Source organism: Panulirus ornatus, chromosome 2, assembly GCF_036320965.1.
Source record: "Panulirus ornatus isolate Po-2019 chromosome 2, ASM3632096v1, whole genome shotgun sequence".
NCBI classification, from domain to species: Eukaryota; Metazoa; Arthropoda; class Malacostraca; order Decapoda; family Palinuridae; genus Panulirus; species Panulirus ornatus.
In genome coordinates this window covers 76,478,925-76,504,699 of record NC_092225.1, presented here as the reverse complement: position 1 = coordinate 76,504,699, position 25,775 = coordinate 76,478,925, and the positions used below count along the sequence as shown (strand labels likewise).

At 39.6% G+C, this 25,775-nt stretch overlaps 1 protein-coding gene across 1 annotated transcript; it reads right to left on the bottom strand.

The window, feature by feature from the left end:
- Positions 1 to 863: 863 nt before the first annotated feature.
- On the bottom strand, positions 864 to 19,494 carry MagR (Iron-sulfur cluster assembly 1 homolog MagR). Its single transcript, XM_071677719.1, has 4 exons — positions 19,391 to 19,494; positions 16,611 to 16,664; positions 10,590 to 10,695; positions 864 to 1,638 (listed from the first exon to the last, which is right to left on the bottom strand). Exons 1-4 carry the CDS (start codon positions 19,466 to 19,468, stop codon positions 1,490 to 1,492), a joined length of 387 nt encoding a protein of 128 aa, XP_071533820.1. The 5' UTR covers positions 19,469 to 19,494; the 3' UTR covers positions 864 to 1,489.
- Between the last annotated feature and the right edge of the window lie 6,281 nt (positions 19,495 to 25,775).

Genomic DNA, 25,775 nt, shown 5'->3' with positions numbered 1-25,775 from the left:
AGTCGAGAACATTATCTCGGAAAGCAAAAATGGGTATGTTTGAAGGAATAGTGGTTACAACAATGTTGTATGGTTGCGAGGCGTGGGCTATGGATAGAGTTGTGCGCAGGAGGATGGATGTGCTGGAAATGAGATGTTTGAGGACAATATGTGGTGTGAGGTGGTTTGATCGAGTGAGTAACGTAAGGGTAAGAGAGATGTGTGGAAACAAAAAGAGCGTGGTTGAGAGAGCAGAAGAGGGTGTTTTGAAGTGGTTTGGGCACATGGAGAGAATGAGTGAGGAAAGATTGACCAAGAGGATATATGTGTCGGAGGTGGAGGGAACGAGGAGAAGAGGGAGACCAAATTGGAGGTGGAAAGATGGAGTGAGAGATTTTGTGTGATCGGGGCCTGAACATGCAGGAGGGTGAAAGGAGGGCAAGGAATAGAGTGAATTGGAGCGATGTGGTATACCGGGGTTGACGTGCTGTCAGTGGATTGAATCAAGGCATGTGAAGCGTCTGGGGTAAACCATGGAAAGCTGTGTAGGTATGTATATTTGCGTGTGTGGACGTATGTATATACATGTGTATGGGGGGGGGTTGGGCCATTTCTTTCGTCTGTTTCCTTGCGCTACCTCGCAAATGCGGGAAACAGCGACAACGTATAATAAAAAATAAAAAATTCAAAGAAATTAATTGGTATGGACTCTGATGCCTAATACAATCTCAAGCAGGAGTGCTTAATACATGACTTTCATATAAAAATGAGGCTCTGATCTCAAGAACAGTGATTTGCATTAAGCATTCATGTTCACTCAAAATGGAACTGTACCATTTAAGTATACCTATGACTGTGATTACATGGTTTAATGATAAAGAATAATATATTAATGTTTATTTCATAAAATATTTACATATGTCTATTTGTATTTACAAATAAAAGAAAATAAATTTTTTATCTTTATTAATCTTCAATATCTTAAAACTCATAATGTCAAGTAATATTACTGTAAACCCTTTGGTAATGCTATTCCCTGAAACATGCTTCAGGACTGGTTTTGTTAAACCATTACAACAAACACTTTTCCAAACAAAATCAAATAATACTTATAAATCAAAATGTAAACATCACAAGCATTCCTACTGGCTTATAGTAAAACTACGAGGATAATGGCCAGCTCATATGGTCAGTGTTTTACACTTCTCAAAGGACAGTACCAAACCTAACTTGCACATGAATGGTCAGTCCAATATTTTTTATTTATCCTCTGCCTAGCCTTAAATAATCCAAGTATGATGATCAACTTATACTATTAGGTAGTCAGGTTGAAACAAGAAAGTACTTAGTACTTCTTGGTAAAATCACACAAAACCAAAACTTAAATGTCTTACTCTGCTCCTAAAATGGTTCTTACACAATATGCATAATCAGTTGAACCATTTTATTATTCATTTAACATTGAAAATTAAATTCATTACATCCAACTATAGTTCTATATGAATTCATATTAAATTGAGAAGCTCTCACCACAACCACAAGTTCCCTTTATATTTGGATTGTTGAAGACAAATTCTGATGCCAATTTATTCTCTACATAATCCATTTCTGTACCTAGCAGTGTTAGCTGGGCTTTCTTGTCAATGATTACACGAACACCTGCAATTAAAAATATATATTAAATGTGAATTTTTCAAAGTCCATACTAATTTATAAACTGCATGAAAACATTATCCTGTCTTTCACCCATAAACATTCAATACCTGTACAACAATACTAAAATAAGTCAAATACAATCTTACTTCAATATGTTTGACTCTCAGTCTTCTGCAACAATACTAAACCCCTCCTACCCAAACCACTCAATAATCAACCATCAACCCTATCACAGAAATAAAAAGCTTAATACTCCTTACACTCCCAGGGCAGAAAAGTAAAGTATGTAAGAAATCTTTCAAAATACAAATGCCTGAAAATTATCAAATTTTCACACCAAAGACAGTCACAAGAAAAGGCTTGTAATTCACTCTCTCAAAGTGACAAACAAAATATGGTAATTATCATGTTTACTCCTTTAGGTGTGTAAATGAGTTTTTGCTACCCTTCACCCATTAATTTCCTTTATTAAATAAACCTTAGTACACGAAAGTGCTGAAATATTTCTTATATGACAACGTGGAATAATCAGAACATTTTTTTTCCTTATGAATTAAGAATTAATCATTCCATTCACAGACCAGCATATGCATGACATATATCCTCTACAAAATATTTCTTTATACTTTACACTCCTTTAAAAGAATTCTTTCAGTATCCTTTACATTTCTGTCAAAGGCCCTTGCCTCATATCCATATAGCACTGACAAGACTACTACATCATCAAACATACCTATCTTTGCCCTTAACGGTAGTGACCTCTCTTTCCACAGAATTTACTGCACCCAAAACTTTTGCCTCCTCACCCTACCTATGGCAGGAAATGGGAATCAAGTATGAAAGATATACCTATATATCATTTTTATTGACTGGGAGATGTATAAAAGAAAGAGGCAGGAGGTCAAGAGAAAGGTGCAAGAGGTGAAATGAGAGTTGAGGTGAGAGTAGAATTGAGGTGAGAATATCATTGAATTCTAGGGAGAATAAAAAAGATGTTTTGGAAGGAGGTAAATAAAGTGCGTAAGACAAGGGAACAAATGGGAACATCAGTGAAGGGGGCAAATGGGGAGGTGATAAAAAGTAGTGGTGATGTGAGAGGGAGATGGTGTGAGTATTTTGAGGGTTTGTTGAATGTGTTTGATGATAAGAGTGGCAGATATAGGGTGTTTTGGTCGAGGTAAACAGAGAAGAGGTAGTAAAAGCTTTGCGGAAAATGAAAGCCAGCAAGGCAGCAGGTCTGGATGGTCTTGCAGTGGAATTTATTAAAAAGGGGGTGACTGTATTGTTGACTGGTTGGTAAGGTTATTTAATGTACGTATGACTCATGGTGAGGTGCCTGAGGACTGGCGGAATGCTTGCATAGTGCCATTGTACAAAGGCAAAGGGAATAAAAGTGAGTGCTCAAATTACAGACGTGCAAGTTTGTTGAGTATTCCTGGGAAATTATATGGGAGGGTATTGATTGAGAGGGTGAAGGCATATACAGAGCATCAGATTGGGGAAGAGCAGTGTGGTTACAGAAGTGGTAGAGGATGCGTGGATCAGGTGTTTGCTTTGAAGAATGTATGTGAGAAATACTTAGAAAAGCAAATGGATTTGTATGTAGCATTCATGGATCTGGAGAAGGCATATGATAGAGTTGATAGAGATGCTCTGTGGAAGGTATTAAGAATATATGGTATGGAAGGCAAGTTGTTAGAAGCAGTGAAAAGTTTTTATTGAGGATGTAAGGCATGTGTACATGTAGAAAGAGAGGAAAGTGATTGGTTCTCAGTGAATGTTGGTTTGCGGCAGGGGTGTGTGATGTCTCCATGGTTGTTTAATTTGTTTATGGATGAGGTTGTTAGGGAGGTGAATGCAAGAGTTTTGGAAAGGGGCAAGTATGCAGTCTGTCGTGGATGAGAGAGCTTGGGAAGTGAGTCAGTTGTTGTTTGCTGATGATACAGCACTGGTGGCTGATTCGGGTGAGAAACTGCAGAAGCTGGTGACTGAATTTGGTAAATGTGTGAAAGAAGACAGCTGAGAGTAAATGTGAATAAGAGCAAGGTTATTAGGTACAGTAGGGTTGAGGGACAAGTCAATTGGGAGGTAAGTTTGAATGGAGAAAAACTGGAGGAAGTGAAGTGTTTTGGATATCTGGGAGTGGATTTGGCAGCGGATGGAACCATGGAAGCGGAAGTGAATCATAGGGTGGGGGAGGGGGTGAAAGTTCTGGGAGCGTTGAAAAATGTATGGAAGTTGAGAACATTATCTTGGAAAGCAAAAATGGGTATGTTTGAAGGAATAGTGATTCCGACCAAGTTATATGGTTGCGAGGTGTTGGCTATAGAGTTGTGCAGAGGAAGGTGAATGTGCTGGAAATGAGATGTTTGAGGACAATATGTGGTGTGAGGTGGTTTGATCGGGTAAGTAATGAAAGCGTAAGAGAGATGTGTGGTAATAAAAAGAGCGTGGTTGAGAGAGCAGAAGAGGGTGTTTTGAAATGGTTTGGTCACATGGAGAGAATGAGTGAGGAAAGATTGACAAAGAGGATATATGTGTCAGAGGTGGAGGGAACGAGGAGAAGTGGGAGACCAAATTGGAGTTGGAAAGATGGAGTGAAAAAGATTTTGAGTGATCGGGGCCTGAACATGCAGGAGGGTGAAAGGCGTGCAAGGAATAGAGTGAATTGGAACAATGTGGTATACCAGGGTAAACGTGCTGTCAATGGATTGAACCAAGGCATGTGAAGCATCTGCGGTAAACCATGGAAAGTTTTGTGGGGCTTGGATGTGGAAAGGGAGTTGTGGTTTCAGTGCATTATACATGGCAGCTAGAGTGTGAACGAACGTGGCCTTTGTTGTCTTTTTCTAGCGCTATCTCGCGCACATGCGTGGGGAGGGGGCTGTCATTTCATGTGTGGTGGTGGGAATGAATAAGGGCAGACTATGAATTATGTATGTGTGTATATATGTATATGTCTGAGTGTGTATATATATATGTATACATTGAGATGTATAGGTATGTGTATGTGCATGTGTGTGGACGTGTATGTATATACATGTGTATGTGTGTGGGTTGGGCCATTCTTTTGTCTGTTTCCTTGCACTACCTCACTAATGCAGGAGACAGCGACAAAGTATAATGAAAAAAAATAATTATTATTTTTATTCATTATGCTTATTCACCATCTCCCGTGTCAACAAGGTAGCACAAGGAAACATACGAGGAATGGCCCAACCCATCCACATACACATGTATGTAAATAAATGCACATATACATACATATACATTTCAACGTATACATACACAAACATATATACATGTGCATATTCATACTTGCTGCCTTCATCCATTCCTGTCGCCATTCTGCCACATATGAAATGTCATCCCCCTCCCCCCTCCAGCGAGGTAGCACCAGGAAAACTAACAAAAAAAAGGCCACATTTGTTCACACTCAGTCTCCAGCTCTCATGTGCAATGCATGGAAACCAGAAATCCCTATCTACTTCTACAGACCTTTCCATGGTTTACCCCAGACATTTCACATGCCCTGGTTCAGTCCATTGAGAGCATGTTGACCCTGGTATTCCACATCATTCCAATTCACTCTATTCCTTGAACACTTTTTACCCTCCTGCACGTTCAGGCCCCGATTGCTCAAAATCTTTTTCACTTCATCCTTCCACCTCCAATTTGGTCTCCCACTTCTTGTTTCCTCCACCTCTGAAACATATATCCCCTTTGTCAACCTTTCCTCACAAATTCTTTCCACATGTCCAAACCATTTCAACACACACTCTCCTGCTCTGTCAACCACACTCTTTATTACCAAACATCTCTCTTACCCTTTATTATTTACTTGATCAAACTACCTCACACCACATTTCATTTCCAACACATCCACCCTCCTCCATACAACCCTATCTATGGCCCATGGATTGCAACCATATAATATTGTTGGAACTACTATACCTTCAAACATACCCATTTTTGCTGTCCGAGATAACATTCTCTCTTTCCACACATTCTTCATCAATCCCAGAACCTTTGCCCCCCTCCCCTACCCTGTGACTCACTTCTGATTCCATGGCTCCATTCACTGCTAAGTCCACTCCCAGATATCTAAATCACTTCACTTCCTTAAATTTTTCTCCATTCAAACTTACATCTCATCTAACTTGTCCCTCAACCCTGCTAAATCTAATAACCTTGCCCTTACTCACATTTACTCTCAACTTTCTCCTTTCACATACTTTTCCAAACTCAGTCACCAACTTCTGCACTTTCACTCAAATCAGCCACCAGAGCTGTATCATCAGCGAACAAAAACTGACTCACTTCCCAGGCCCTCTCATCCCCAATAGACTGCATATTTCCCCTCTCTCCAGAACTCTTGCATTTACCTTCCTAACCACCCCATCCATAAACAAATTAAACAACCGTAGGGACATCATACATCCCTGCCGCAGATTGACCTTCACTGGGAACCAATCACTCTCCTCTTCCTACTCATACACATGCCTTACATCCTTGATAATAAATTCTCATTGCTTCTCATTGTTGTGGAAATAATGGTGTTTCCTAAAATCTGTGAACGAACTAAGACTTGCTTGAAATATCTTTGTTGCTCCTTCTTCTACTTCTAAGTCACTATAAACTCTGGACTTTTGATTGCACCACAAGGATGCTGGTGGAAATATTTTCATGAGTTTGGTGTTCGATCCATGTGCTCAACATTCTTTTAATTTTCTCCTTAATCAAGCTTTGGGAAGACAAAGTCTTAGATGCACTGATTTGCATTCCACCGCACTTTCCTTGATCTTCTCTGCACTATCACAATCCATAAAATAAGACTAAGTCCAAAGGTATGCTTAATATTAGTTGTTCATTAACCTCTCTCATAATTTCTGAGCACATCAATTTTAACCATAATGGTGATGGCCTCACACTTCTTAGCACCAAGAAAACTTAAAAGACACTTTGGTGCCATATGCAGGGGGCAAAACACTTGCAATATATAGTATACTGCAGCACAAACTACTATAGCACTCCATGACTACATCCATGCCATGCATATGCATGCTTCTTGCACGGCACCGGAAAAGCCATAACATCACACTGCCAGCCCCAAGATGACTGTGTTATTTCAAACTTAATCCCACATGTGTTGAAAAAAAAAACGTGTAAATATATGTGTAAATGGACCGTGCGTGTGATTCTAAAAATGGCATCAATCACAAATACAGAAATAAAAAGGATCTGAATATGACTTGGGAATGTCTCAGGGGTAGTGTTGGGGTTGGAGTGAGGGAAAAATTTCTGGAAGGGTAACAATTCTGATCAAGTAGGACTTGCGGGAATGTGTGACAGAGTGTAAGGGAATGAGCTCCAGAATGACGAGAGTAAAGATGAAATTGGGGTGCGAGAGATGGGTCATTTATTAGTGATTATGCACTTGGCCATGAGGAGGGTGTTGAGATGCTGGTGTTTTTGGAGGTGAGTGAACAAGTCAGCAGTATTCACGCTACAAATCAGGTAACTGTGTTCTACAATTTTTGTTCCTGAGTGTTAGTATTCATGCTACAAATTAGGTAACTGTGTAACACAATTTTTGTTCCTGAGTAGTAAGTGTTATTTTTAAATTGCTTATGCATAAAAGTAGAGAAATGGCTATTGTTCCCTTCATACATTGAAATTGTGAACATGATAGTGATATTTTGAAATTTATCTATTTCCAATTGGACAACAGGCAAATTTGCACATTTTCATTTGCAGAGAAAAACAACATATGAATCAAAATCAACATGTATTTACCCTAATGTTAAACAAAAGTGAAGACAAGATTTTGAACTGAAAGTTTTTCAAGATTTACAATTGTCCTGTAAATCACTTTCACAAATCAGACTCCAAATATAATCTCCCAACATGTTCTCATTATATGTTCCTTAGTAGCAGTGTTCAAAGTCCAGCATATCCTGGTGGAAGTGCTCACCTTGCTCCTCCAAATATGCTTCCATGTTCTCCTTGAATTTACATAGATGAGCATCAAGGATAAGGACTTTGAGGGTTATCCTGCAGCCCAATTTGCTGTAGTTCTTCACCATAGTCTCAATCAGCTCCACATAGTTTTCGGCTTTGAGATAGGCCAGGAAGCCCTGAACCACCGTGATAAAGCTGTACCAAACTTCTTTCTCCTTCCTAGTGAGCTTCTTGGGGAATTCATTGTACTCCAGGACCTTTATCTAAAGTCCAACAAAGACACTGGCTTTGACCTTTGCCTCAGATAGCTTTGGGAAGAAGTCTTGAAGGTAGTTGAAGGCTGCAGACTCCTTATCTAAAGCTGTGACAAATTCTTTCATAAGGCCTAATTTTATGTGCAGTGGTGGTAGCAACACCTTCAGGGGTCTACCAGTGGCTGCCACCTGACGTTGTTCATCCCCACACAGAATTTGGTCTGCTGTGGCCAGTCCCACCTGTGGTAGTGTGCCATGGTGTCCCTGCCATGCCAAACGCAAAGAAAGCAAGGAAACTTGGTAAAACCGCCTTGGAAGAGATGGGTGTTTGTTCCTATTATGGAGCAACATGGCTTTGAGGCTCTTGGATGAGCTATCAATAAAGAGCACCACTCATTCGGGTTACTAGTGATCCAATTGCCTCGAACAGACTGGTTAGACTGTGGCAGAAGCAGAGCCCATCTTGACTGGAAAAACCCAGGTGACACTTCCTCTGACTTGCAATTTGCACACTTTCATCCTTCAAGTTCAACTGCTTGAGCCTAGATATCAAAAGCTAAGCACTGGACTTTATGAGACCAATATCTCTGATCACGTTGTTGAGGTCTTTTTGACTGGGATAGTATCGGTTTCTCTCCTTATTGCAACTCTGAAATTGTGATCTAGATCTACAACGTCTTCCTCCCCCTCTGACTTCCTGGTCTGTTCTGACGATGGCTGCTTTCTCTCCAGAGGAGTGGATGTGGGAAGCTCAGGGCCATGTGGCACCAGGGCAATGGAGAATGGAATGTCCGGATATGTGATAGCAGGTGCAGTCTTGCCAGTCCAACATTTGCAAGGCTCCACCATGCAGAAGTAGCAATTGCTTGGGTGGTCAGTGGGTTTCTGCCAAATTCTTGGGATAGTAAACTTCATGGCTCTCTTTTCCCCGCTGTATCATCCTGCAAAAGAACAATATAAAATGGGTGATCATGAAAAAAATTATATATTTGTTTATAAATTTATTTCACCCATGACTATTGTGTAAGAAACTCTCTCAACATATTCCACATATGATAGTTTTTTCAATATCACTAAAAATGTAAAAATTCCAAAAAAATCTTGTAACAAAATTCCACCATCCAAATGAGCTACAATTGTCTATCTTACCTTCCAGTTTCTTTGCAGTGCTTGCAGGTGAAATAAGGTTCCCAAAATTTGTATTGATTCCTGACAAGCATGCCGAAATATGCCTTGTAGGACTTGCACATCTTAGCTGATGCTGCCAAGGAGTACTTTCTCCTTTGTTTTGACAACTTGGCATCTGCTGGATGCGTGCAGCCTTGGGATGACAGAAAAATGCATCTGCCTGACGCTTGCAGCCTCTAGATGCCATCTCAGAAAAATGTATGTATATGAATCCACTAAGGCAACTAGATATAAACTGAAATGCTACTATCTGTATTACTGGAAACTTATATACCAGCTTCTCAGCACTGAATCTATTGGAATGTTCTGGAAAATAGGTAAATTTCAAACTATCCCTGTCCTGATCACAAAACCAAAGTTTTAAGGGAATAATAGCCATTTTCTATACTGTTTAGACATAATCAATTAGAAAACAACACTTATTACCCAGGAGAAAAAAAATATTTGTTACACTGTGTATAAGTGATTTAAATGCAAGAATGTGTAATGTGGCACATCAGGGTATAAATTGGGGTCATGGGATATTTAGATGTGAATGAGAATATGTGCATTTCTTCCAGGGTCTCCCCAATCAAATTCACACTTAAACCATCTTATCTCATCTCCCTGTTACACCTTGATCACTTACTCTCAATTTCTTCCTTTGCCCAACTCTCTCATGCTCAAGCACCAACCTCTACAGTTTCTTTCTGAGTCCGGCACAAGAATCATGTCATCTGCAAACAGCAAGTAACTCACCTTCTGTGTCTCCAACCCCAAAATCAGCATACAAATCTACCACTAACTCCAAGACCTTTGCATTTGCCTTAATCACCACCTCATCCATGAATAGATTAAACATCCATACTGACATCACCCTCTTGATGCAGATCACTCACATCCTCCTTTGCTACTCAACGCACATGCCTAACTCTCCCAGTAAACTACTCTGCATTTAGTAACTCTCCAATTATTTTAAATATTTGTAACACCTTCTACAAGGCCTCTTGGTCAACATTATCATATGCTTTCTCCAGATCCATATATAACTAATGCAATTCATTCTTTCTCCAAGTATTTTTTGCACAATTCAAAAAAAGCAAACATTTGGTCCAAATACCCCCTCCCTTTCCTGAAGCCACAATGCTTACCCCTCTATCAGATGTTCTATGGATGTCACTTTACAATCAAACTCATGCATGGTCATAAGAAACTTAGTACAATCTCATTACCTTAACTTTAAAAAAAAAATCTTGAGGGAAAACTTAAAGGCCTGCAATTCTGATTATGTACTTCGTACTGGTGAATCACCTTCCCAATGCTTTCCCTCCCTCATAGTAAAACTGTTTCATTTTAACAAGTGGCTGCAAAGCTGTAGTTTGGCCGACCCTTGTATAACAAGAGTGTACACAATACATCATTTAACATCTAAACAAAGCATGAAATTTTAGTGAAAATTAAGTAATCTCATTTCTTTCTTAACTTAGATAAAAAAAAATTCTACTCCCTTTGTAAAGAATACCAGAGAAGCAAATATGCTGTGCACTACAGAGTAATTCAGGTAATGCTTACCATCTTGCTGGACTTCTTCATCAAATTTTCCCTTTTCTCTGGCATAATCTAAGGTATAACTCAATCCATTACAACCTCTCTGGCGCACACCCACCTTCAAGCCAACCTGTGCAGGAATAAACCTAGTAAGATTTACACAATCTCATCACTTTAAGCAGAGAAAAGTTAAATCTTGTTATATTTACTGCTTTGAACAAGAGATACATCTTTATCCTACTTGCTATCTTAAATCATCTTACAACAATCTGAAGAAAAAAAAATTGAGGGTTAAGGTGAAACATAATAATGTCTTGGTGATTGTGTGTCAGCAATATAAAATTATGAAATGTTAAAAAAATATCTAAATGATACTGAAAAATGACAACCAAAACATTTTTAAATGTATCTGAATGAAACAGTTTGGAAATACAATCAGTTAATTATTTTCTTTCCCGTGTCACAATCTTTTTTTTCTTACTTAATTACCATTTTCTACATTAACAAGGTAGTACCAGGGGCATGAAAGAAAGCCACATTTGCTTATATCCACTCTCTAGCTGTCATGTGCTATGAACTGAAACCACAGCCTCCAATCCACAACGAGACCCCAGAGACCTTTCCATAGTTTACCCCCATGTGCTTCACATGCCCTGGTTTAGTCCACTGATAACACATCAACCCAAGTTAACTACATTGTCCCAATTCACTCTATCCCATGCTTGCTTTTTACCATCCTGCATGTTCAGGCCCAGTTCACTCAAAATCGTTTTAACTCCAACTTCTTGTCCCCTCCACTTCTGAAACATATTTCTTCTTTTGCAACCTATCCTCACTCATTCTCTCCATATATCCAAACCATTTCAGCACATCCCCTTCAGCTCTCTCAAACACTCTTTTTATCATCATATCTTTCTCTTACCCTTTTATTACTTATTCAATCAAACCACCTCACACCACTTACTGTCCTCAAACATTTCATTTCCAACACTTCCACCCTCCTCCGCATATACTCGTCTTCAGCCCATGCTTTGCATCCATACAACATTGTTGGGACCATTATACTTTCATACATACCCTTTTTTGCCCTACCTAATGACAACCTCTCTTTCCACACCTTTAATGCTCCCAGAACCTTTACCCCCTTACACATCCTATGACTCACTTGTTTCTACGGTTCCACTCACTGCTATTTCCACTACCAGGTATTTAAAACACTTAACTTCCTTCAATTTTTCACCATTAAAACTCAAAATCCAAAGACCCAGTCTCTCTACCCTACTAAACTTTAACATTGCTTTTATACGCATTATCCTCAACATCCTCCTTTCAAAAACTCTCCCAAATTTAGCCACCAACTTCTGCAGTTTCTCAATCAAATCTGCAACCAGTGCTGTGTCATCATCAAACAAGTGACACTTCCCAGGCCTCCTCCTCCCCTACAGACCGTACTTTTGCCTCTATCTCCAAGACTCTTGCATTTACCTTCCTCACTACCCACCCTATCCATAAACAAACAAAACCGCCATGGTGAGATTACCAACTCACAGTGCCATAGATCAACCTTCACTTGGAACCACTCACTCTCTTCTCTTCCTACTCATACAAATGCCTTACACCCTTGACAAAAACTTTTCCACTTCTAGCAGATTTCCTCCAACACCATGCCACATACACATCCTTCTGTTTCTCACATACATTCTTTAAACCAAACACCTGATCCACACATCCTTTACCACTTCTGAAACCACACCGTTCCCCCAATCTGATGCTCTCTGTACATGCCTCCAACCTCTCAAATCACTATTTTCCCATACAACTTACCAGGTAAAATCAAAATTTATACCTCTGTTAGTTTTAACACTCACCTTTGTATCCACTGCCTTTAAAAATAGCAGAATACATGCACTACACCAATCCTTAAGAACCTCACCATGATTGATACACACAGTGAATATCCTAACTAACCAAGCATTCAGGTTAATTATTCCCAAAGCCCTTGACTAACATTAAGCAACTGAAACCCTTCTTTATTCATTTCTTCAACATCTGAGTCTCAAGTATGACCTTCCCTCTGTTGACCACCATATATCCACTTTCTACTCTGATCTTTTCTATGAAAACCAACAGTCCAAAGCTTCTTCCCTTCTACACATTAGAGATTTAACTTTAATCTCCATCATCATTTCAGTTCCAAGGGTGGTGTTTGTGCCTACAGTTATACAAAACTTTCAATTGCTTACCTCTTGGATCTTGAGTCTCCTAACTTTGATTCCATCAGACTTAAAATTTCTCTACCCCCTATAACTCTGCATTTATGTTGCCTATATTTCCAACCTAATTCCTTCAACTATGTACAACTCTTCAACTATTTGACTTACTACCCTAAGGCACAGCTATCTTCATACCCATGTGTTGAAATCCTCTAAACAGGAGATTTCAATTCACTGTGTACCACAAGAATTGGTCAGGGTAGCCTGGAATGATCCTGGAAAAGCCAAGGCCTTTTCTTTCTCCATCCTTAATGCTCTGGGACAAATAATCAAATATCCAACACGTTCCCAATCACAAGCAATCCTCGAGCGCACTCAACCTTTCCTTTTTTCTCTCTCTCTCAAGCAAATGCAATGTAATGAGGTTGGGACAAAGCAAAAATAACCTCAATAGAGAGAGTTATCACCTTGCAGAAAGCAAACTTCAAGATTGTGTGTGTTAGGACTTGGGAGTAAACATCGTTCCTAACCTGTTGTGAGTCCCACATCAGAAGAATATCTAAAGAGACAACCAGTCTGCTGGCAAATATTAGAATAATTTTCAAGTATAAGGATAAAGAAATTATTTAGCATGTTTATTCACATTTTACATATGGCCAAAACAAGAATATACTTCTCAGGGTTGGTAAATGCACTTAAAGATGCACAAAGATAGTACCAAAATTAAGAGAACAAAGCTACAGGGAAAGGCTTTAATTTACCCACCCTGAAATAGAAAAGACTGAGGGGTAACTTTTAAGTTTAAAAAAGACAGACATAGTGGACAGTGGACAGCATTCTGAGAGGACATAACATGAAATGTGAATAAACTTGCTAAATATTTCTTTATCCTTATACTTGAAAGCTATTCTAATATTTGCCAGCAGACAGTTTGTCTCTAGATATTCTGATTGGAGAGCAAAAATGAGTATGTGAGAAGGAATAGTAGTTTCAACAACATTACATGGTTGCAAGAAATGGCCTATTGATAGGGTTGTGTGGAGGAGAATGAATGTGCTGGAAATGAAATGTCTGAGGATAATATGTGGTGTGAGGTGGTTTAATCGAGTAAATAATGAAAGGGTAAGGGAGATGTGTGGTAATAAAAAGTGTGGTTGGTTGAGATAGCAGAAGAGGGGGTGTTGAAACGGTTTGGATATATGGATAAAATGAGCGAGGAAAGTGACAAAGAGGACATATGTTTCAGAAGTGGAGGGAACAAGGAAAAGTGGGTGACCAAAATGGAGGTGGAAGGATGGAGTGAAAAAAATTTGGGGAGATCAGGGCCTGAACATGCAGGAGGGTGAAAGGCATGCACGGAATGGTGTGAATTGGAACAATGTGGTATACTGGGGTCAACATGCCATCAATGGACTGAACCAGAGCAAGTGAAACATCTGTGGGGCCTGGATGTGTATAATTCTGGTATCAGTTAATGTTCTGAGGGCAGTTAGTAAGTGTTCCCTTTGTATTAAAGTTACTGGCGTGGGGACTGAATGTCATGTGTGTTATACATGATCCCTGGAATGGTTGGTGATCTGTTCAGTGGGGGAGACTGTCCATTCAAGGTGACTGAAGGGTGTGAGCTGGATTCATTTCTGTCCGGGGTTAAAACTGTGACTAAAGACTTCTGTGTAGATGCAGACATTCTATTCTTGATGAACCACTCTTCAAACTCTGTAATGTAGTGCTTCACGTTCATAGCTGCTACTGTGGTGTTAGGGCATTGTTATGACTGTGACGTCATCTGTACATGAAAGAACCTTCAAATTGTAGTTTTGTAGAGGTAACGGAAGGTTGCAGAGGAAGAGACTGAAGAGGGTTTCATAAAGAACTGTTCCTTGAGGAAGTTCACCATGAGTTTCAATGTTTCAAATGTAATGCCATTCTGGGAGGAATGGAAAAGTAAAAGTGCTGGCAAGTGAGAAGACAAATCAGAAAGAATGCAAGGAGGGTGACATATAGTTTAGATGAAAGAGCAATAAATATTAGGATGCAGTCATATGTAAATTAATAGTTGGATACAAGGTTGTGAAAAATAAGAATAAAAAGGGAAATGCATGGTAGATGGATAAGATTACAAATGCTGTTGAAGAGAAGAAAAAGCAAAATTAGGGATAGGGGTGCAGAGATGGAGTATGGTGGTGAGGTATGGTGAATAGTAACAAGCCTGTCTGCAGATGATGCTGTGTTGTTTGCCGAGCAAGAGTGAAGAGGAGTTGCAGAAGGTTGTGTTTTTTATGATGTGTTGAAGCAAAAGTGATTGAAAAAAAATGCAAGTAAAAGTAAAACTGGTGTTTGAAAGGAAACAGATTTTGCACAGCCATATACAGTAAAAGAAGAAAAAGTACTTACTGTGTTACTGATATGGGGAGATAAAGGGTAAAAGAGCTGAGAGAATTTAAGTATCTAGGAGTGATCTTGGGTATGTATAACAATAAGGAAGGAAAGCTGAGAGAGAAAAGCACAGGATAGAGTCATTGGGTCCCTTAATATAATAATGAAGAGTAGGGGTGTAAGTATGGGGTTAAAGAAGGGATTTAGGTACAGCACTGTCCTCCTGAAACATGCATGCAGAATGAGTCACAGAGGTCAAGTATCCAGGCTGTGGAAATGAGCTATATGAGATGAGCATGTGGTATGACTAGATGGAGTGAAGAAAGAAATGAGGGGGTGTATGAGATATTTTGTACGGCATGGAATAAAAAGGGAATAAATTGTGGAGTGGTAGAGGAGGAGGTAAAACATAATACTTTGAGGAGGTTTTGGCATGTGGAAAAAAAGCAAAATGGGGAGTTTACAAGGAGAGTATATAAAGGGGCTGGTGTGATGGGAAGACCACCTGTGACATGGGGAAATACAGTGGAGGACTACTGGAGGGAAAGAAATGGTGGAAGAATGCATGGATTGGTGTATGTGAGGGAGGCATGTAAGGAGAGGGATAAGTGGAGACTCATGCTGTGGCCTACCCCTAAATGGGAGGAAACAGGCATCAGATATATAGATAAATAGATAGTATGCTGAACTGCAGCTGTACAGTAGTTTGTGTACAATGGTAATTTGAAATGGTCAATAAGAATTTCTGAGTGCAACTGAGGAAAACATAATCACCTCTCCATAGATAGCTTTGTTGTCTTTCCCTAGCGCTACCTTGCGCACACATGGGGGGAAGGGGTGCCATTTCACATATGGCGAGGTGGTTACGGAAATGGATGAAGGCAGCACGTATGAATATGTAGATACATACACGTATATGTCTGTGTATGTGTATGTATGTATACATTGAAATGTATAAGTATGTATATGTGCCTGTGTGGGCATTTATGTATATACATGTGTATGTGGGTGGGCTGGGCCATTCTTTCATCTGTTTCCTTGTGCTACGTCGCTAACTTCAGCAGTTTCTCACCTGAATCAGCCACCAGCGCTGTATCATCAGCGAACAACAACTGACTACTTTCCATGCCTTCTCATCCCCAACAGACTACATACTTGCCCCTATCTCCAAAACACTTGCATTTACCTCCCTAACCACCTTATCCATAAACAAATTAAACAACCATGGGGATATCACACACCCCTGCCTCAGACCAACATTCACAGGGAACCAATCACTCTCCTCTCTTCCTACTCGTACATATGCCTTACATCCCTGGTAAAAACTTTTCACTGCTTCTAGCCACTTACCTCTCATACCATATAATCTTAAGGCCTTACACAAAGCACCTCTATCAACTCTTATCATATGCCTTCTCCAGATCTATAAATGCTGCTTACAAATTTTGATACTTACTGCCTCTGGGTTTTTGTCTAATAATTCTCGAACTTTCTGAACAGCACTCTGTGTCTGAAATTAAAGAAATTTTTTTTTCAAATCCTTCAAATGCTGCATACAAAAATATATCATGAGAGTCAAATACAAAATACATACTTTTCAGCATTTTTTATTACTGCTTGCCCATTCTCATCTTAGTCAGGTAGCAGTGAGAATGACCTTCAGGAGAAGTCTTTGCTTGACTCACTCTGTTCCTACATTTAGTGATAACACAGGAAGGAAGGATTCCAGTGCCCTGCTCCTATTTCTCTTCACTGCATTTTACAAACTGCAGGCGATAAGAGAAGCATTCTTTTTTCACAGGAAAATTATTTATGTAAACAGCCAGTGAGTTTCAAAAGCCATCCACATTCCACACAATATGTTTTACCTGCCTAAATTATTCTGTCTGCCTACCATAACCTTAAAACTTCCACAGATATGTACCTAACTCGTCAGAAAATCCTTGGTCCAAAAACATCTAAAATCTGAATTCCTGCGAAACAAAATGTCTACTTAAATTTAGGGTTAGTATTAATGGGTGAGATCTCTCCTGCAATGCCAAATTTTAAATCTATTGACACATCTGAATTCACTGTTTACATAACCAATTAAAGAGAGAAACATGGCAGAGATAAATAGGGTACTGTGCATGCCTTTCATAAGAATATGTAATGATACCGAGAATTCCAATTCAGTTTACTTCAGATGTACTTCAAAGGGTCTTAACTTCCCGAAAGCACCTTCCTTTTGCTGTTGGTGCATCAAATCTACTGTGCTCAGGTCTGCTATGAATACCTTAATTGTTTACATAATGTTTTTGTTGTCTTTGTTCCTGTCTTCTCTCTTTTATTTTCTGAAGTTTATAAATCAGTTCTTTCACATCTTCTGAATTCTCTTTTCTAAACAAGTTGTCTGATTTTGTTCTTCTATTTATAATTCCAGCTCCCTTCTTTCCTCTCAATATTCTGGGCTCTATGGAATAAAACCTGTCTTCCTCCTCTACTCTGCATAAATCATATATCATTGATTATAATTTTATATAATATTACAGGTGATGGCCCATTATCTTCTTTTACATCTTCCTTCCATTTCTGATAACTTTCCAGGCTTTCTTTTTATTTCCCATCTCCTATCTCCATTTTTCTGTATCCTAATTTTCCAACTCGTTTTTATCTACTTTCTGTCCTTCACAAGTGCTCTCTTTATACTTTAAAAGAGCATATTCTTAAATTTTCACATTTCATTTTGCAGTACCTATCTATCTATCTATATCTCTGACACCCATTCCCTCCAGGAACTTCCATCAAAGGCTGGCCACAGGAAAAGTCTCCACGTATTCCTGTCCTTACATGCCTCCTTTGCATAAACCATTTCACACATTCTTCCACTATTTCTCTCCCTCCAGTATTCCTCCACCCTATTTGCTCATGTCACACTTGCTCTTCCACTCACACCAAGCTCTTTAATTGTACTATCATACACTCTTCTTGTAAACTCCCAGTCTTGCATTCAATCCACAAGCCAAAACCACCTCAAAGTATTATGTTTCACCCATTCTACCACTCCACATTCACTCCCTTCGCAATCCCTGCCATACTATATCCCTCATACACCCTTTCATTTCTTTCTCCATTCCATCTAATCACACCACATGCTCTTCTCAAATGGCACATTTCCACAGTCTGGATTCTTGACCTCTAAGACTCTTTCCACGTCCATGTTTCAGCTGCATAAGTCAAGATTGGGAGGACTCTGCTGCCATTAATCCTCTCTACCCTTCATAATTCTATTAAGAGACCCACTGACTCTTTCACCCTGTGCTGCTCTCTCCCTTATATCTCCTTCCACATCACCACACTTACTCAAGACAGCTCCTAGATACTTAAATTCTCTCACTTCTCCCAGCATTTTCCCCCCTCACATCCAAAGCACAACTTAGTACACTTTCTTGTTTCCCTCTATAGGATTTAACAGAATCTATACTTTCACTCTCTTTCCTTTCAAACACCATTACTTTATTTTTACTTACATTTACCTTCTATCGCCTACTCTCACACACAACCCATATCTTCCCTAGCCCTCATGATCCTACAACAAGCAAGTTCATCTATATGTAAAGGGAGATTTTAAGGTGAAATAAAATCATACACTACTATATCATTCATTCCAGGACCAAGAATTCATAAAAGAAAAACAAAGACATCAAACCTGAAATAGTGATGTCTCTATTCCAGGCTTTTACCCTTTCCCATACTTTTAAACCACTGTCCCACATCATCGTAGCCCCTGTTCTCATTATCTACTTACATAACATAAAATGCAATGCTCCAATGTTTCCTGACTCAAAATCACTTCTACTAGACATAATGACTTCACTGATTTCTTCCAAGCCTAGGTTATTTCTGTGGTGTCCACAAACTGGAACTTTACCCAAAAAAACAGGAGTGGATGTGGGAAGGGCCCATAAAATCTGTTGAGTAATCGGCTCTTGCGAACCTTGCAAAATTTTGATGATCTATACTACACAGAACAGCCCTATCCAGAGCAAAATGTCGAGTTACAGAGTAAATGTCATTCTTTGGCTTACACAGCACCCTGTTAACCTTGGGAGCATTTCGGTCCCTTATCTACCTTAATCAGCCCGAGGTTCACATATTGGAGTGTTTATGATACAATCCAGATTGAAAAATTAGTAATAAGAATGGGAGCACCTAATTCAGATTGATGCCATCGTTACTTTCCTATTCTCTACCTACCAATACAAGAGCTGCTCTAGTAGGTATCAGTCGTCTTCCTTTAGCTGCCCTGACCGTAGCAGTAGCCACGGATGCCATGTTTGTTATGGAACTGCTGAATCAGGCACACCACACTACTATTCTTCCTAAAGGTATTGGGCTATATATATTATATATATATATATATATATATATATATATATATATATATATGTATATATATTGGAACTCGGTTTATTTAAACTGTGTTAGGCGACTGCCTTTGCAATCGTCCCCTTCTAAATTACTGTATAGACAAAATCATAAAATGGCCAGTATTCCGGTCAGGATATTCGTAGGTTAAATAAGCGGTCTGTTATGTGATTCTGATCGTCTCCATTAGATTGTTGCAATCTGGCTTACATATTTCCATCATAGTATTTAGAGCACCACAGGATGAATTTCAAAATTTTACCTCAGCCCTATAACTATCTTTTTTTTTCTTTTCTAGATTAATTCCGATCTTTTAATGGCAAGTTATTTGATCAGTAATAGAATATATTTTTAGAAGTTTCCTGCTTCATGCGTGGCTAAAAGTGTAATGAGCTTGATGATGAGCGAGGTGGTACGACGATAAACCTGACGCGGGAATTGGTCCAAAATCTTTAGAATTTCTGGCAGAATTGGAAATAGTGTTGTCTAAATATTATTTATCCCAATTCACGTGTGATCCTACAAATATCTTTGCTATGTTATACTCTTGGTTAAACATGTTTTGCTTCGAATTCAGATTTATCTAGAATTCTCATCAAGGAGATCAGAAAATACTCCTCGCGCTCAGAAGTTAAGCTTCAAAATTCTATAAAAACATTAATGGAAAGTCCATCCTCGTAAAAAAAAATCAGTAAACAAATAGAAATCACACCTATTCGGAGTAACAAACAAGTAAGGAAAATTGCCACAAACAAGTTAATCGCCCACGTCAATGAAGTACAACCAATCACTAGTTCGTTAAGATCCAAAATCCATTACTACCCGTCTCATAAGTGTGGGTGGAGCGCTTGTAGTTGTTTTTCCTGATCTGTAATTAACCAGCAAATTCAAGCAAACCAATCATATCCAATCGTCGGTCCACAGTCAACCCAGCTGTTCATCCACCCTTAGGGGTTGGTCGATAAAGAGGGCACCTAGCTCCTGACAGGTTAGGGTATATGGCATGACCTCTCTTCAACCATCCCTTTCTGGGATGCTGCTCTCTCTCTCTCTCTCTCTCTCTCTCTCTCTCTCTCTCTCTCTCTCTCTCTCTCTCTCTCTCTCTCTCTCTCTCTCTCTCTCTTCTACCGATTTTGTTTTCGCCACTGTTCTCGTGAGGTGTCCGCATTCGTCTCAATCCCTATGGCTTGGACGTGAGGCACATGGTTGATTACTGCTTACCACATTTACTGAGAAGAATCCAGCTACTCAGGGATTCTTCTCTCAAACAGAGAAACTGGAATTCTGTTCCTCCTTTCGTCTATACTTTTTCATATAACCTTTCTATCTCTAAGAGTCAAGTTTACAAATACCAGATCCCTGATTAATCCTTACTCTCTTTCACTCGAGATGGTCTATGACTAGGGTATGTTTTGCCCGGGCCATGTTGGGAGAGAAAAGTCTGAGCTTTGGGTAAAATCGAGAGCCAAACAAGAAGACAAGCCAGTCTCTACATATCTTGGATCACCTCAACGTACCCGTGATTTTCTTCCATAACGTTCCTCAGTGGCATGAGTTCATATAGGTCCGTCCACTCCACCACACTCGACGCTTGGTGGCCTCCAGAAAGATATGGCATATCACAAGATAACTGGGAGTATCTGATGAATCACATCGACACACAACTCTCACAAACTCGAGCATCCTCACTCTACAACTTAGAGCCAAAGTGACGATTTCCCAAGTTTTTCCGGGTGTCCTGTGACGTCTTTCGCCTTCAATATGCTTCGATGATGTAGTTATTACAGAATATCATAAATGAACTATGTAGTACCTCTCCCATTATAGAAGTCTTTATCGCAATCTCCAAAAGAAAGGAAATGTAATGTCATAATTATACCAATTTAGCACTAAAATCCCTCAATAATGCAATTCCTTAAAATTCACTTCAAATTTGAAAGACAAAAATGTGTTTGAATTCATCAACAGGGGATCAAGATGTACTGGTGATGAATCAGACAATGTAAGATGAAAAACAAAAATATTCAACCTGTTGACAGACCCAACCGCTCAGCGGAGATAATGCCTACATAAGATGTTGTATGGTTGCGAGACGTGGGCTATGGATAGAGTTGTGCGCAGGAGGATGGATGTGCTGGAAATGAGATGTTTGAGGACAATATGTGGTGTGAGGTGGTTTGATCGAGTAAGTAACGTAAGGGTAAGAGAGATGTGTGGAAATAAAAAGAGCATGGTTGAGAGAGCAGAAGAGGGTGTTTTGAAATGGTTCGGGCACATGGAGAGAATGAGTGAGGAAAGATTGACCAAGAGAATATATGTGTCGGAGGTGGAGGGAACGAGGAGAAGAGGGAGACCAATTGGAGGTGGAAAGATGGAGTGAAAAAGATTTTGTGTGATCGGGGCCTGAACATGCAGGAGGGTGAAAGGAGGGCAAGGAATAGAGTGAATTGGAGCGATGTGGTATACCGGGGTTGACGTGCTGTCAGTGGATTGAATCAAGGCATGTGAAGCGTCTGGGGTAAACCATGGAAAGCTGTGTAGGTATGTATATTTGCGTGTGTGGACGTATGTATATACATGTATATGGGGGTGGGTTGGGCCATTTCTTTCGTCTGTTTCCTTGCGCTACCTCGCAAACGCGGGAGACAGCGACAAAGCAAAAAAAAAAAAAAAGTTTTTATTTGCGTCTCAAAACAACTGCACCTCACACACTGTAACGAGAGACGCATGGGGTGGTTCACTGAATAATTATTACACGTATGCAACGGGATGGCTTTGTTGAATAAGCAGACATTTAACAATCTCACTTGTCCCTTCTTCAAATCCAACTATACTCTCCACTCACAATTCCGGTTCAAAAACGTGGTGTGTGCTTATTCCAGCATCAACACACCTGTTGCACGCTTAACGAACCTTGAGTTCCCAGTCTTTGATGTTAATGTGGCTCAAGGTCTGTCTTCCTACTGCCACACTTTTCCTCAGTTTCACCTATTACTCTCTCCTAAATCTACAAATGGCATCCTCTCACCCGCGAACCGAGATCCTCTACCTCAGGGATTTCAAAGTTCACAATAAGGAACGATTGAATTCCTCCCATACCAATGATGAAGGGATTGAAGTCTTCACATTCAACATTCTCAATGATTTAGAGCAAATTTTCTCCTACCCATATACCCGACAGCTGTGACCACTCTCCTAATATTCTGGATTTGTTTTTCATCTCTAGTCCATCCCGCTGTAAGTACAATCTCTCACCCATTTGGTTCATCTGATCACACTCTCATAAATGTAACTATTTTAACGGCACCTTCCCCTCCAGCAGCCCCTTCTAAACGTAAATACTGGCACATCAACAAAGTTGACAGGAATAACTTACGTAACTCCTTTTCTAACTTTCCTTGGGTAAATTACTTTGTTGTGATTTTTCTGTCTCCGCAAAACGCATAGCAGAGTTTATCCTAGCGAGAATGGAAGCATTTATCCCTTCTTCCTCCAAGACGACCTCTTCATCTAATCAATGGTTCAACCGTTCCTGTTCTGAGGCCATTCAGACAAAGGATAAGGACTATCGAGCTTGAAGAAACTCTCCTTTCTTTAGCTCCCATTCAGCTTTTATAACCGACCGTAATCACTGCAAGCACATTATCCATGAAGCAAAGCGTCCCTTTATTCAAAGGAAGTGCGATAACCTCTCCTCGTCATCCACTGATAGGTCTTTCTGGTTTTCAGCTAAGGGCATTTCTAACAACTTTTGTCGCTCTACCTTTCTTTCACTTTTCCGTTGCTGGTTCTGCCACAGACAAAGCAAATGTCTTTAGTTCCCGTTTCTCCTCTAACTCCACCTTGGATGACTCAAACATTCCTTCACACCCTGATGTTCCTCTTACTAATCCTACGCCCCTCCACGTAATCTCTTTTCGGAGTCCGAAAAGCGCTTCTCTCTCCGGACAGCAAGACTTGTGGTCCTGATTGCATTCATCCTCGTATACTGAAAGAGTGTAAGTCTGAACTTGCACCTATGCTTGCTCGTCTGTTTCGTTTCTGTTTAAAATCCAAAACTTTTCCTTCTTGGAAGCATGCATTGATACATCCCATACCTGAGAAGGGTGATCGTTCTGACTCCTCTAAGCAATCGTCCAATTACTTTGACATCTACCATTTCCAGTCTTTGATTCCCTCCTGAATTACCATATCTTTAGACACCTTGAAACTCAGGCTAATTTCAAACTTTATCTGCTTGCCCAGCGTCGCATTGCAGGTTTACTTTCCCTCTTCCATATGTATTACTTTGTTTTTTGCTCCCCAGAGCTGGCTGCTTAAGTGCCCCCACCACTAGCTGCTGCGTTACATGATTGTGTGGCCTTTGGCAACTGAAGGTTAGGCCATTTTGATAGCTGTTTCTTTTTTTACACCTCGTTGCTTTGGAACTCTACCTTCTCATGTTTTTGCTCCCGAGAGCTGGCTGCTTAAGTGCCCCCACCACTAGCTAGACCACGTAATACTCGGCAAGCTGCTGCGTTACATGATTACTGTGTGGCCTTTGGCAACTGAAGGTTAGGCCGTTTTGATAGCTGTTTCTTTTTTTACACCTCGTTGCTTTGGAACTCTACCTTCTCATGTCTTTCCCTATAACTATGATGTGGCACAATCCAAGTCATTTTTTTTACTTCCTCTAAAATTCGTAAATACTTTCTCTTGTCTTTTCCTTTTACCTTCCATTAACCTCTTATGTCTTTCATTTAAGGCCAGACCTTAATGCGGACTTTCATCGATGACTAGAGCCTCCGTGAAAATTTTTATTCATAAATAAATTAATGTCTCTAGAGCAGCTTGTCATTTGGGTTGCTTCCTGATAAGATCCTCCTGAAATGGAGTCTGGGACACTCACATGATCTCTATCGTTATCATCTGCTTTGCTGAGATTAGCATTTAGATTCTCAGATTCCGTTGCAATTAATTTCACCAGGGTTGTAGTTACAACTTTACAGTGTGTTGATACTTCAAATGACGACAGTGTCACCCTTCGTCCGGCAAAGTTCTTGTAATGCACCGTGACTACCAGTAGTCTTTGAACTGGTCAGCTTCGAGCAAAACCATATTTCCACTGTGAATTCAGAGTAGAAACTGCTTTATCCGCATCGTAGTGGTCTCTCATTATGCAGAAACACGTTCTCTGTAAAAGAAGCTTCTAAATCTAATCAAAAGTTTGCTCACTTTAACTTTACTCAAAACTTGGGATCTGTTCCAATCGGGAAAGGGGTGATTTCAATGCTTTGACCTTACAATGGTAAGTAAGGGGTTAAACCCATTCCATTAGCGGATCTATGATACGATGTCAGGTTTCTGTTAATGACTACTGCTTCAACTTGTTAATGTTATATCTAACTCATTAGCAGAAATTTCATGTTCAAACAAAACTCTTCGTAAGGCCTTATTAACTAAACTGATTAGTTGTTCATAGAAATCTCCTTGCTATGGAGCACAAGCGGCGTTGAATTTTCAATACAGAATGTAGTTAGAAAAAAAATCTAAACTATTGTTTCTTTTGGCAGTATCCTTAGGATCAGCTCAATTGACAGTTAACAAAAGTGTTTCAGCTGATAGGTATCTCGCTTACTCCAGATAAAAAGCATCTGCAAACCAGAGCAATTGGACAGATAATGTGTTAAAGAATGGAATTACAGTTTTGCTCACGTTAGTAGCTCCACTGTTGTCTACACTCGCCATCAGGAAGGGAATAACAAGACTGACTTTCTCTAGGGAGAGATGAAGGTCACAGGCAAGGGTGATTACATTCCTACTTTCCACCGACCTGTTTTCCAGTGCACATTTCCTCACCATTTTCTAAATGCTTTGCTGTTCATTAAGAATCAAAAACTCGTGTAACACGAACAAAAGTAACTTTACATTTGTTCCACTATAATAACAATCACGATGACAAGTCGTGATGATAAGCTGTCACATAATCGATAGGAGACTGCAAAGTGGAATGACAAGCACCTTCAAATAATTTAGATTTTTTTCTCGTTATTTCAAAAGCAAACCAGCTAATTTGAGTGCATTGTCTCATCTGACTATAGCTGATATCTATGACCTCTGAGTCTTCTAACTTATCTAAAAATATTGATTCCACATCACAAGATGTTTTAATTCACCATATTTTTAAATGCTTCGGCCTCTTGAAGTCAAATACCGTCCTGGTAACATTATTACT